The sequence below is a fragment of the Myotis yumanensis genome, unplaced genomic scaffold, assembly GCF_028538775.1.
Source record: "Myotis yumanensis isolate MYYU_CA2020_CCGP unplaced genomic scaffold, mMyoYum1.0.hap1 SCAF_9, whole genome shotgun sequence".
Lineage (NCBI taxonomy): Eukaryota > Metazoa > Chordata > Mammalia > Chiroptera > Vespertilionidae > Myotis > Myotis yumanensis.
In genome coordinates, this window is record NW_027223760.1 from 75,127,940 (window position 1) to 75,140,557 (window position 12,618).

A 12,618-nucleotide genomic window follows, 5' to 3' on the forward strand; every position below is an offset into this window, starting at 1 on the left:
AAGGTACATACCCTTGACGGAACTGAACCCAGGTCTCTTCAGTCCGCAGGCCAACACTGTATCCACTGAGCCAAACCAGACAGGGCTTTCATTTTATTCATGTGGTGTTATCTATCATGTTAATTGATTTGTTCACATTGAACCAACCTTGAATCCTGAGAATATATTCCATTTGATCACAGTGTATGATCTTTTTAATGTATTGCTGAATTCAACTTGCTAATATATTGTAGAGGATTTTCCTCTAAGTTCATCAGGGATATTGGCTAGAATTTTCTTTGTCTGATTTTTTCAGAGTATACTAGCCTGGTAAAATGAGTTTGGGAGTCTTTCCTCGTCTTCAATTTTTTTTGAATAGGTTAAGAAAGATAGATGTTAATTCTTCTTTGAATGTTTGGTAAAAGTCCATCTGTTCCAGGACTTTTGTTTGTTGGGTGTATTTTGAGTACTGATTTGATTTCATCAGATTTTTTGGTTCTTCCTGATTCAATCTTGGAGGATTGTATGTTTCTAGGAATCTTTTACTTCTTCCAGGTTGCCCAATTTGTTGGCATACTAATGTTCATAGTATTTTCTTATAATTCTTTATATTTCTGTAGTATCAGTTGTCAGTTTTATTTCTGATTTTAATAATTTTAGTCTTCTCTGTTTTTTTATGATCAGTCTGGCTAAAGGCTTATCAGTTTTGTTTATGTTTTCAGGGAACCAGTTCTTGCTTTCATTGATCTTTTAAAAAAAATTTTCTGCTTTGATCTTATTATCTTCTTCCTTATAATCACTTTTGGCTTTATTTTTCTATTTTCTTTAGGAATAAAGTGAGATTTTTCTTGCTTCTTGAGGTAGAACTGTATTGCTGTAATTTTCTCTCTACAACTGCTTTATCTTGTCCCATAGATTTTGGGTTGACTTAGTGTATCTTTTGATACCTTTCTTGATCTCATTGTTAACCCATTCATTGTTTACTAGCACATTATTTAGCCTCCACATGTTTGTGTGTTTTTTCAGTTTTCTTTTTGTAGTTAATTTCTAATTTCACACCATTGTGGTCAGAGAAGATGTTTCATATGATTTAAATCTTCTTAAATTTATTGAGACTTGTTTTGTGGTCTGACATGTGGTCTGTTCTGGAAAATATTCTGTGTGCACTTGAATGTATATTCTGCTTTGGGGTGAGGTGCGCTAAAAATATCAATTAAATTTATATGGTCTAATGCATCATTTAAGGCCACTGTTTCCTTGCTGATTTTCTATGTGGATGTTCAACCCATTGTTGTCAATGGAGTGTTAAAGTCCCCTACTGTTACTGTCTTACTGTTGAGCTCTCTCTTTATGGCTGTCAATATTTGCTTTAGGTATTTACATGCTGCTACATTTGGTGAATAGATGTTTACAAGTGTTCTGTCCTTTTTATGTATTGTTCCCTTTATGGTTATGAAGTGCTCTTCTTTATTTTGGTATAGCCTTTGTTTTAAAGTATATTTTGTCTGCTGTAAGTATTGTGACTCCAGCTCTCCTTTTTGCTCTCACTTGTCTGAAATATCTTTTTCCATCCCTTTTCTTTAGTCAAGGTGTATCTAATCTGAAATGGGTCTCTTGTAGGCATCATATATTGGGTCTTGTTTTCTTATCAAGTCAGCTACCCTATGTCGTTTGACTAGAGCACTAATTAATTTACACTTAATGTAGTTATTGATAGTTATGCAGTTATTGCTGTTTTATTATTATACCTTTGATCTTTCTCCTACTCCTCCTCCTCCTCCTCCTCCCTTTAACATTTCTTAAAATAGTGGCATGGTGGTGATGAACACTTTTAGCTTTTTCTTATCTAGGCAGCTCTTTATGTCTCTCTGCTTTGATTCTTGTGGGGTAGAGTAATCTTGGTTGTAGGTCCTTGCTTTTTATCACTGAATATTTTGTGCCATTCCCTTCTGGCCTACAAAGTTTCTGTTGAGAAACCAATTGACAGTCTTTTGGGAACTGCCTTGTAGGTAATTGCCTTTCTCTTGTTGCTTTGAAGATTCTCCCTTTGTCTTTAACCTTTTGCATTTTAATTATGATGTGTCTTGGTGTGGGCCTTTTTGGATTCATCTTGTTTGGGACTCTGCACTTCCTGGACTTGTATGTCTATTTCCTTCACCAAGTTAGGGAACTTCTCATTCATTATTTCTTTGAATAGGTTTCTAATTCCTTGCTCTCTCTCTTCTTATTCTGGTACCCCTGTGATGTGAATGTTGTTATGCTTGATGTTGTCCCAGGAGTCCTTTAAACTAGTCTCATATTTTTCTTTTTTCCTTGTTGCTGTTTTGATTGGATGTTTTCTTCTACCTTGTCTTCCACATCGCTGATTCTGTCCTCTGCTTCATCTAATCTGCTGTTGATTCCCTCTAACACATTCTTCATTTCAGTTATTATATTCTTCATTTCTGACTGGTTCTTTTTTATGGTTTCTATCACTTTGTGTAAGTTCTCACTGAATTCATCTATTCTTCCCCTAGGTTTTTGAGCATTCTTATAACTATGTTTTGAACTCTGTATGTGATAGATTGCTTGTCTCCATTTTACTTAGTTTTCTGGCATTTTGTCCTGTCCTTTCTTTTGGGGAAGAGTTTCTTTGTCTCTTCACTTTGGTTGTGTGTGTATGTTTGTGTCTGTTTTTAAGTAGATCTTGCTATGTCTCCTGGTCTTGATAGTGTGATCTTTTATGTAGAAGGTGTCCTATGGGGCCCAGTAATACAGTCTTCCTGGTCACCTGTGCTTGGTGCCCCAGGAATGTCTTCTGTGTGGGTTGTGTGTGCCCACCAGTTGTAGTTGGGGTTCAGTTGCTGTTGGCATGTGAGTGAGTGGGGTTGACCTCGGGCTGACTGCCTATGAGGGTGACTGTGACAGTAGCAGGCATGCAAGGGCAGCAGCTTGAAAGACCCATTGGAGCAAGAGTTGCTTTAGTGGGGCACTGGTGCCCACTGAGTGTGGCCTTTAGGTTTGTCATTTGTGGAGCTGCTAGAGAGATGCTGTGGTGTGTTTTGATACTGGTCACTGGGCATGTTGGGTCTGGAGCCTCCTGGAAAGGGCTCCAGTGCAGGTCAAGATCAGCTGCCTTTTGTTTCATGCTTGGGGTCTCCCAAGTAGAAGCTTCAAAGTGATGTATAGTTGGTTGCCACTGGCGCTGGATTTGGAGATGCTTGGGAGAGGCTACACTGTCTGCTGAGGCTGGGCGCTACTCGTTCCTGTCATGGGACCCTGTGATGGGCACCATAGTGCAAATTGAGACCAGGCATCACCTTGCCAGGTTTGTGGCTACTTAGTTAAAGCTGTGTTCCAGGCCAACACTGGCTACTGCTTATGCCAGGCTTGGGGTCTGCTGATGGGAGGTAACAGTGCAAGTTGATGGGAGTTAGCAGTGCAAGTTGATGGGAGTTAACAGTGTAAGTTGAGACCTGTCACCACTTTTGTTGGGCTTGGGGCTGCTTACAAGAGCTACAAGGTACACCAAGGTCACTGCTGCTTTTGGGGGTTTGGGGATCTTTCAGACATTTTGGGAAAGTTCACAGCAGTAGCCAAGGCAGGGTACTTTTCTGTAGGAGTTGCTGGAAGAGGCTTGGGCTGGGCAAGTGAGTTGGATGGGACAGGGTCTTGGAATCATCAGGGTGGGGTGCATGGTGTTAGCCAGGTTAAAGGAGAGCACAGATTTGGCTCCCACTTGTGCCTGGCTGGCTAGGTTGAGGGGGGAGTTCAACAAAGGAACGGTGGCACCTGCCAGCTTTTCTGTCCACAGAGAGAATTGCCCTGATCTCTCCCCCTTCAGCCCCCTTCCTGAAGTCAGTCAGTTAAGTTCCTCCCCAGATGTTGCCAGTGGTTTTCAAGCTGCTGTCCTTGCATGGAAACTTAGAGCTACTGAGTTTGTAAGTGAGTGACTCTGTTGCTGGCCTCCCAAGAAGTTCACATCAGTTCCAGCAGTCCCCTGTCTTTCTCAAATGCACAGCCAGATGTGCAGGCTCCTCTTTCAGACATCGGTCTGCAGAGCCTGGTATAAGGCTGGATCCACTTCCTCCTCAGGGGGACCTCCACAGCCAAGATACCCCTCCTGATACTTAATGTGGGGCCTGCCCGTTTCACGTCTTCACCCATCCTACCAGTCTGGATATGGATTCTTTATACCCTTAGTTTTAGGACGTGTGTGCAGCTAGTCTTCAGGTGGTCTCATCTCAGTAATGGTTGGTCTATAATTTAGTTGTAATTTTGTGGGGTCATGGGAGGAGGAGAGCACAGAGTTTACCGACTCAGCAATTCTGACCGAAACCTAGCTACTCTTTCAACCTAATCCTAAATCCGTCTCCTTGACAATAAGGAGGTCAAAAGTAATAATATTCACAATCCTGACCTTTGATGAATGGTTAAGCCTTCATTTAATATTCATAAATATAAATATTCATTTGATGTTCATAAATATTTATAAAACATTAGCATGTAAATATGATAGAATGTTCTATAGCTTTTATAGTTATAAACACACTCTGTTCATTTTCTAAAAAATAATTCTTTATTGAGTGTCTAAAATGTACAAGGCACTATTTTAGACTTTGGAGATATAGTGATAAGTCCCAGTAGTCAGCACCTGCTCCTAGAGGTTAAATGCTAGCAGGAGGATATAGACAGTGAGTAAATAAATGAGAGAGTATTAAAGAATGAAATATTTATAGGAACTAATAAAAGTGTGTTCATATATAGACTCACACTAACAATAATGCACTGATGAAAATATCAAGGTGAGATTCATGAGGTTGAAAATAGAAGTGGGCATGTAAAGTTGTTTAATTTACTATTTAAAAATATCAGCCCTAGCCTGTTTGGCTCAGTGGGTAGAGCATCGGCCTGTGGACCAAAGGGTCCTGGGTTTGATTCCAGCAAGGGCACGTACCTTGGTTGCAGACTCCTCCCTGGTCCAGGCCCTGGTCGGGGTGCATGCAGGAGGCAACCAGTCTGTGTGTTTCTCTCACATCAGTACTTCAGACAGAGGTCTTTCCCTCTCATCCATTTTCTAAAAAATCAGTGGAAAAATATCCTTGGATGAGGATTAAATATATATATCAAAAGTTTGAGAAGAAATCTCAAAATTCAAGATTTGACATTCTGCAGAGAAGTATAAGCCAGTTTGACTTGATTCATTTTGGAGAAAGAAAAGATTTAATGGTACTTTCAGTGTTTACCTAAATAAAGACTTACTTTCAAGTTATTTCCTTATTTCCACAATTCTGGCGTGAAAATTGATATTTAGAGTCACATAGAAAGGGATTCTTACACATTTAATACAATACTGGCATGCGTCATTTTATAGCACCACGCTTTACTGCGCTTCACAGGTTTTGTTTCCCAAATTGTAGGCAAGACCCTTTCCACCAACAGAAAGATTACAACTTGCTTTATTGTGGTTGTCTAGAACCAAACCTGCAATATCTCTAAGGTATGCCTATACTTATGTAATAGTGTTTGCAGGTAGTGTTTTAAGGAAGAAAAAAGGCACACATTTCAAGCTGTAAACAGCCTCACTTATTACAAATGAGGAAGCTGCCAAATTGTCTAAAATGAAAACTTAAATTAATACCATCTTTACCATTGGGGAAAACTGAATGGGGGTACAGGACCTCTCTACTATTTTGGAAACTTCATGTGAATTTATATTTCAAAATAAGAAGTTTTGAAAAGTAAAGCTAATTTTTAAATGGATTTTTCATCTTTTTTAGTTTGTGGAGGACTATGAGCCTACCAAAGCAGACAGCTATCGGAAAAAGGTAGTGCTGGATGGGGAGGAAGTGCAGATCGATATCTTGGATACAGCTGGGCAGGAGGACTACGCTGCCATTAGAGACAACTACTTCCGGAGCGGGGAAGGTTTCCTCTGTGTGTTCTCTATTACAGAAATGGAATCCTTTGCAGCCACAGCTGACTTCAGGTATGTCAGGGAGTAATGTTGATGCTCTTATTGCATAACAGTTTCTTCCCCAGAAACATGTGGACAACAAGAGGTTCTTATTTGGTAGGCTTTCACTCTGTCTATCTGTCCACTATGTACTTATACGCAGATGCTATCCCAGTTCCAGCTGTATTGGAGCTTGAGTTTGTGACAGCCTCGCTACCCAACATTACAGTAGTCTCTTCATGCATCATAGTAGTATTTCTCTTTGAAATAGAGTGTTACTGCTGCCGTAATAGTTGACATTTGGATCACATAATGGAGCTCTGACCCACATTTTAAATCTTTCTTCATTAGTCACTGTTTTCTCAGCACCTGTGTAGTGCTCAGCAGGCGAATTGCCATCCTCCTCACAATATAGATGTCCTGACAGCATGAAATGAGATTTTTAATTGTAGATTGGCACACTAGGTTATTTTGTGTAATATCTTTTCTACCTTATTTACCATTTGCTTAATCAAAATCTGACATCCATTTGGTTTGATGGAGAGAGGAGTATGGGAGAGAGGGGCTCTCTTTATACCCAAGAGAAATGTAACATAAATAAGCTCCTGAGTAGTCTCATAAATTCTACATGCATAATCAAAAGTATTCTTTAATTATATGTTTTTATTTCTGTGTTAAGTACCTGCTTTGGTATGGGGGACACAAAAGAAGCATGTCTTGTTTTCAAGCTTCATACAGCTTAGTTGAGTAAGACATGAAACCAAAAGCAAGTTAGTGACAAGTAGGAGACATGAACAGTGTCATTACAGAGGACCCAGGCGAGGCCTTCATGAAATAGACGAGCCTGAAGAACAAGGACTTCTACAGTTGAGGAAAGAAATTATTTCAGATGGCTGAGTAAAGAACTGAATCTGGGTGTATACAAAGTATTCCTTTCTATGTACACTTGAAAGTCTCAAGAACTTAAAGGATTCTAGAAGAACATTCTTTACAAAAGCATATCGTTGAGAACCTTTTAAAATAATGGATTTATTTACAAAATTAAGTTTGTTGATTTCTCTAAGGAAGCAGTTTTGTATGTGGTAAAGTGCAAAGGGTGGCAGATTCTGGTAGCTTGTAACACTGGGAGACAGGTTGAAAGTTACATAAATGTCAATGCTTATTCATTCAGCAAATATTTGAGTGCTTATTGTGTCATAGCAGGTTCTATTGTAGGTAATGGAATAAATTTTATCACCATAGTCACCAAAGCCAAAGTGGTATTTCAAGGAAATAAGGTATTTTTATGCCAAGAGAAAGACTCTTGGGCTATTGCTAACAGTGAATCATTCATTACTCCTCTGTTGTACCTCCAGTATGTTGCCCTTCTCATAAACAACAATGTCCTAATGACTGACCAGCGATTATCGGAGGGGGTTTTGGGGACTGTCAGTCCACATGGTCAAACCTGCAAAGTGCACCACGGATGTCAGCTCCTCTGTGTAGTCTTTCTGGTCCTCCCCCTCTCAGGGTGGAATCCATTGTTTCTTCATCTCTGTTTGCTATGTACTTTCCCCGGCTCCAATAGCACTTATACTGAGCTTGATTTATAGGTAAAGATTCTTGAGAGCAGAACTCATTTCTTATCCATGTCAGTGTTCCTATCACCTGTAATTTGCACAGTTGCTAGCATATCTATACTAATAAAAGGGTAATACACTAATTAGAGCGGATGTCTTCTGGACAACCATCTGGACGTCCTTCCGGACAAAGCTGCGGCGGCTGCTGCGAGGCCCAGGCCAAGGCTCAGGCCAGCAGTGGCAGCAGCAGCGGGGTAAAGAGGGCGGCGCCTTCCCCTGATCCACCAGGTCGCCTCCCACAGAGGGAAGCCAGACTGCAGCTTAGGCCGGGGGCCAAGGCAGAGGCAGTTAGGGTTGATCAGGCCAGCAGGGGAGCAAGGTAGGGGCAATCAGGCTGGCAGGGGAGCAAGTTAGAGTTGATCAGGCCAGCAGGGGGCAAGGTAGGGGCTATCAGGCCGGCAGACAGAGGCAGTTAGGGGTGATCAGACAGACAGGCAGAGGGGTTAGGGGTGATCAGGCAGGCAGGCAGGCAAGCAGTTAGGAGTCAGCAGTCCCAGATTGCAAGAGGGATGTCCCAGATTGGAGAGGGTGCAGGCCAGGCTGAGGGGACCCTCCCTCCCCCATGTACAAATTTTGTGCACCAGGCCTCTAGTCTACACTAATAAAAGAGAAACATGGCAATTAGCATACGACCGCTACCCTTTTCATTGGCTAATCAGTGAGTATATGCAAATTAACTGTCAGCCAAGATGGCGGCCGGCAGCCAGGCACTGAAGCAAGCATGAGGCTTGCTTGCTGCGGACTCTAACGTTCCCCGCCTCACTTGCCGGCCTCTCAGCTACAACTCTAAGCAACTATGTACTATGTTGCAAATAAGAAGCTAAACAAAACACCAGAAACCAGCCGGACTAAAAGCCAGCGGACCGAAACTTTGTATCGATGTTTTCAGCAGCGAGGCCTCAGAGCTAAAGCTGGCCCAGAATTAAAAAAAAAGAAAACAAGGAGCGGTTGGAAGCTTCAGTCACTCGCTTCTGGAAAACAGCCCTCAGCCCCTCACCCAGACTGGCCAGGCACCCCAGTGGGGACCCCCACCCTGATCCAGGACACCCTTCAGGGCAAACCATCCGGCCCCCACCCATGCATCAGGCCTCTATCCTATATAGTAAAAGGGTAATATGCCTCCCGGCACCAGGATCAGCGGAGCAGCGAGGCTCCTGGCACCAGGATCAGGGTGACATGGGGCAGCGCCTAAACCCCCTGATCGCCCTGCAGCTCTGTGTGTGACAGGGTGCGGCGCCCCAGCCCCCTGATTGGCTCTGCTCTGTGCATGACAGGGGGCAGCGCCCAACCCCCTGATTGGCCCTGCTCTGTGCGTGACAGGGGGTGGCGCTGCAACCTCCCCATCAACCCTGCCTTGAGTGTGACAGGGGGCGGTGCCCCAACCCCCCAATCGGCCCTACCCTGAGCGTGACTGAGGGTGGCATCGCAACCTCCCGATCCGCCCTGCTCTGTGCATGACGGGGAGGCGCCCCGACTCCCCAATCGGCCCTGCTCTGAGCCTGACCAGGGGCTGCACTTAGGGATTGGGCCTGCCCTCTGCCACCCGGGAGCAGGCCTAAGCCAGCAGGTCGTTATCTCCCGAGGAGTCCCAACTGCGAGAGGGCACAGGCCGGGCTGGGGGACCCCCCCCCCCCCCCCCCCCCCGCCGAGTGCACAAATTTTTGTGCACCGGGCCTCTAGTCTATAATAATAACAGTGTAATATGCTAATTAGACCAGATGACCTTCTGGACAAAGCTGGGGCTGCAAGGGAAGTCTGGGTACCGGGTGCCAGAGGGAAGCTGGTGTCGGCAGCTGGGGGAAGGAAGGCCTACTCTTGCATGAATTTCGTGCATTGGGCCTCTAGTAACATATAATGCTTAGTAAACAATTGATAGAAATGTTAGTAGACTCTCTTGCTTTTTTTTGATTCACACTTTTCTTATGTCAAAAATGAAGAAGCTGGACCAGTTTGTAAAGGTTCTTTCTTATTCTAAAAGTCTGTAATACTCTCTTTAACTCTATTTAAAGAGAGCATCACAGTAAGCAAATGTGTATGAATGTTCTAGACACAGCAGTATCTTTCTCTGACATCCAGAAAAGCAGCTAATAAAACCAACTTATTAATAACTTCAAAGAATGTTGTCTTCTCACCTCTGAACCCATTGCGTCCAAGTTTTCTATGGCCATTTTTTGATAGCATTAATCACACTGTAATTTCAATACTGGATCTTCCTGAAGCACCTGACCCATAGTAGCTTTGTAGGTATTTATTAAGAAGTAAATTTGCCCTAACTGGTTTCGCTCAGTGGATAGAGCGTCGGCCTGTGGGCTGAAGGGTCCCAGGTTCGATTCCAGTCAAGGGCATGAACCTTGGTTGCAGGCACATCCCCAGTATGGAGTGTGCAGGAGGCAGCTGATCAATGTTTCTCTCTCATCAATGTTTCTAACTCTCTATCCCTCTCCCTTCCTCTCTGTAAAAAATCAATAAAATATTTAAAAAAAATTTTTTTTTAAAGAAAATAAATTAATGATTATATATAATATGACCAGAAGTGCTAGAGTCACAAATTAGAGTTACTCTTATATTCCTGGTGGTTAGTGAGACTGAGTGGTAAGTCAGTTATTAGCATCTTAGTTTAGGCCAGTGGTCGGCAAACTGCGCCTCTCGAGCCACATGCGGCTCTTTGGCCCCTTGAGTGTGGCTCTTCCACAAAATACCACGTGTGGGTGCACATTTACAGTGCCGCATGTGGCTCGCGAGCCGCAGTTTGCCGACCACTGGTTTAGGCTGCTGTTCACAAAGGAAACTGGGTAAGAAAGTAAGAGCAAATTGGTGTTACCAGCACTGGGAAAAGATTGTGATTGGCCGAAATCCTCCTCACAGATACGTCATAAATTTAATACCAATAATGCTGAGTGTTGAGATGCTTTTTGCAAGAAATCATGTGAGTAGTAGGAAACATAGCACTCTAGAACTGTACAGCTCAGCCTCTCACCCATATTCGGTACTCTATTAACATTTTTACTTTCTAAAAGAATGTTTAAGGTAACTACAAATCAGTGAAGGATGGAGGTGACTGTATGTATGGTCCGTAGTTTAGTCATACTAGAAAAACTAGTAATTCCGATCCAAAGAGTGTCCTGCAAGCATTGAGTCAGAGTGTTTATCACTTCATCAGTAATCGGGTGAATGTAGTACTATTGATGCTAGGACACACAGTTTTTACATTTTGTCATCTATTAAAATCAGGACTGCGTCATATTGTATGACATCTTAATTGGCAGCAGTTTTTCTTAGTAGTTCATGAAATAAATAATGCATATCGTTAGTGACTTCTTAAAAGTGTGTGTGTGTTAAATATTATCCAAATTTATCAGTGAAGAAACCGAAGCACACAAAGGCTCAGTGACCTCCCCCCGTTCATGCAGTTAGGAGTGGCAAAGCAGTTAAAATCAGGAGGTCCCTATTCTTGCTTTTAAAAACTCTGCAATACTGGCTCTCGTTAAACAACTGATGGCTCTTTTATCACACCATATGGCCATCCCATTTCATGTTGTTAAAATGGAATATGGCGAATTTTCTTTTTAAAATGCAGCCCTTTCCCTACTGTGTATTTTTTAATGTATTAAACATTTTTATGTAAGGCATTGTTTTTAAACTATGTAATTAAAGTATTTTATGACATCATATTGTATCACTAGTTATCTTGTTAGTATCAATCCTAACCCTCAGTTGAAACAACTAATTGAAAACATTTTCTCAGAAAGGTAAATGTCTTCATATGATCAACACTTTTCTCCCACCTTTCTTTTACCTCATCTTCTCCCACAGGTTGGCTCTGATGACTATAACTAGAATAAAGAGGTTTCCCTCTGCCAGTTTGTAACTTTGCCATGCAGGGGAAATGTCCTGTAACGTGGAGACCCTCACCATAATGCCCAGTGGACACCTTGGTGTTCATTCCGTATCAGAGGTAGGGGTCTCTTGTGATGACTAACTTTTGGGAACTAAACCTTTTGAACAGGGTTTGTTCCGTTAGACATTCCATTATGGGGAGGCCCCGTAGTATCTAGTGTAGAAGTTGTATGTGTGCTCTGGAGTTAGATTTCTCAAACTCCTATCCTACTTCTACTTAACTGTGACTAAGCAAATTACTTAAGTTCTCTGTGCCTCATTTTCCTTATCTGTAGTAGGACGATAATATTAGTATTAATGTAGTTAGGGGTGAGGATTAAATCAGATAATAAATGGGAAGCACTTAAAACATTTAAAGCACCTGCTGCATTGTGAGCACTCAAAATGTTAGCAGCAGTGGAGGTGGTGGCATTATTTAGCAGATGCTAAGAGCCACAAAATAAACTAACCTGAAAATAAACCATGACAAAGATTGATACTGTCAAAGGTCACGGTAAGAGTCCTACAAAATCAGATGCACCTGCTGATCTGTCATTCTAATCCCTTAATTTTCTGATTTTCTCTTAGTCTAAAGTATTTACATTTCTATAGTTTCAATGTCTCTTGATTTCAAAGGAGAGGCATCTGTAAGATAGTAAGCTAGTAAACCTGTCTCTGGAATTTCTCTTGTTTGTTGATTTTACAAGAAAACATCTTTCTCCAGTGGATTAATGATAATCCATAAGAGTAGCTAGCATTTCCTGAATATTGACTGTGTGCTAAGCACTTTATGTTTAATTCTCACAGCAATTGTATAAGGAAGATATTATTGTAGTCCTACTTTACAAATGAGAAAACTGAGGCAAAAAAAAAGGGCTGTATTCAGAGTCGCATGACTAGGAAGGGCAGTGCTATCTGTAAAATTGGTGGCACTTTCAAAGCTGGAAACTTATCTCTAAATGCAAAATCTATACTAAAGAGCTGACGTCCAGATATTTCCAGCATGTGTGGGGCTTTAAAAACATTTAGTTGGATCTTTGATATGGTGTGATAAGAATGGCGTTCTCTCCATTTGTGTCCTCCTCCAAAATCCCATGACCCCAGTTTAATCATGCGAAAAGCATCAGACAAATCATAATAGATATTTTTCTACAAATTACCTAACCAGCACTCTTCAAAACTGTGAAGGTCATCAAAAACAAGGAAGGT

At 41.9% G+C, this 12,618-nt stretch overlaps 1 protein-coding gene across 1 annotated transcript in view; it reads left to right on the forward strand.

Annotated features, from left to right (window-relative positions):
* Positions 1-12,618, forward strand: part of RALA (RAS like proto-oncogene A) — a 35,418-nt gene that overhangs the window by 16,829 nt on the left and 5,971 nt on the right. Inside the window, exon 3 of the mRNA XM_070424729.1 lies at positions 5,739-5,947. Within this exon, the coding sequence (XP_070280830.1) occupies positions 5,739-5,947 (209 nt within the window). The remainder of the gene's footprint in view (positions 1-5,738; positions 5,948-12,618) is intronic.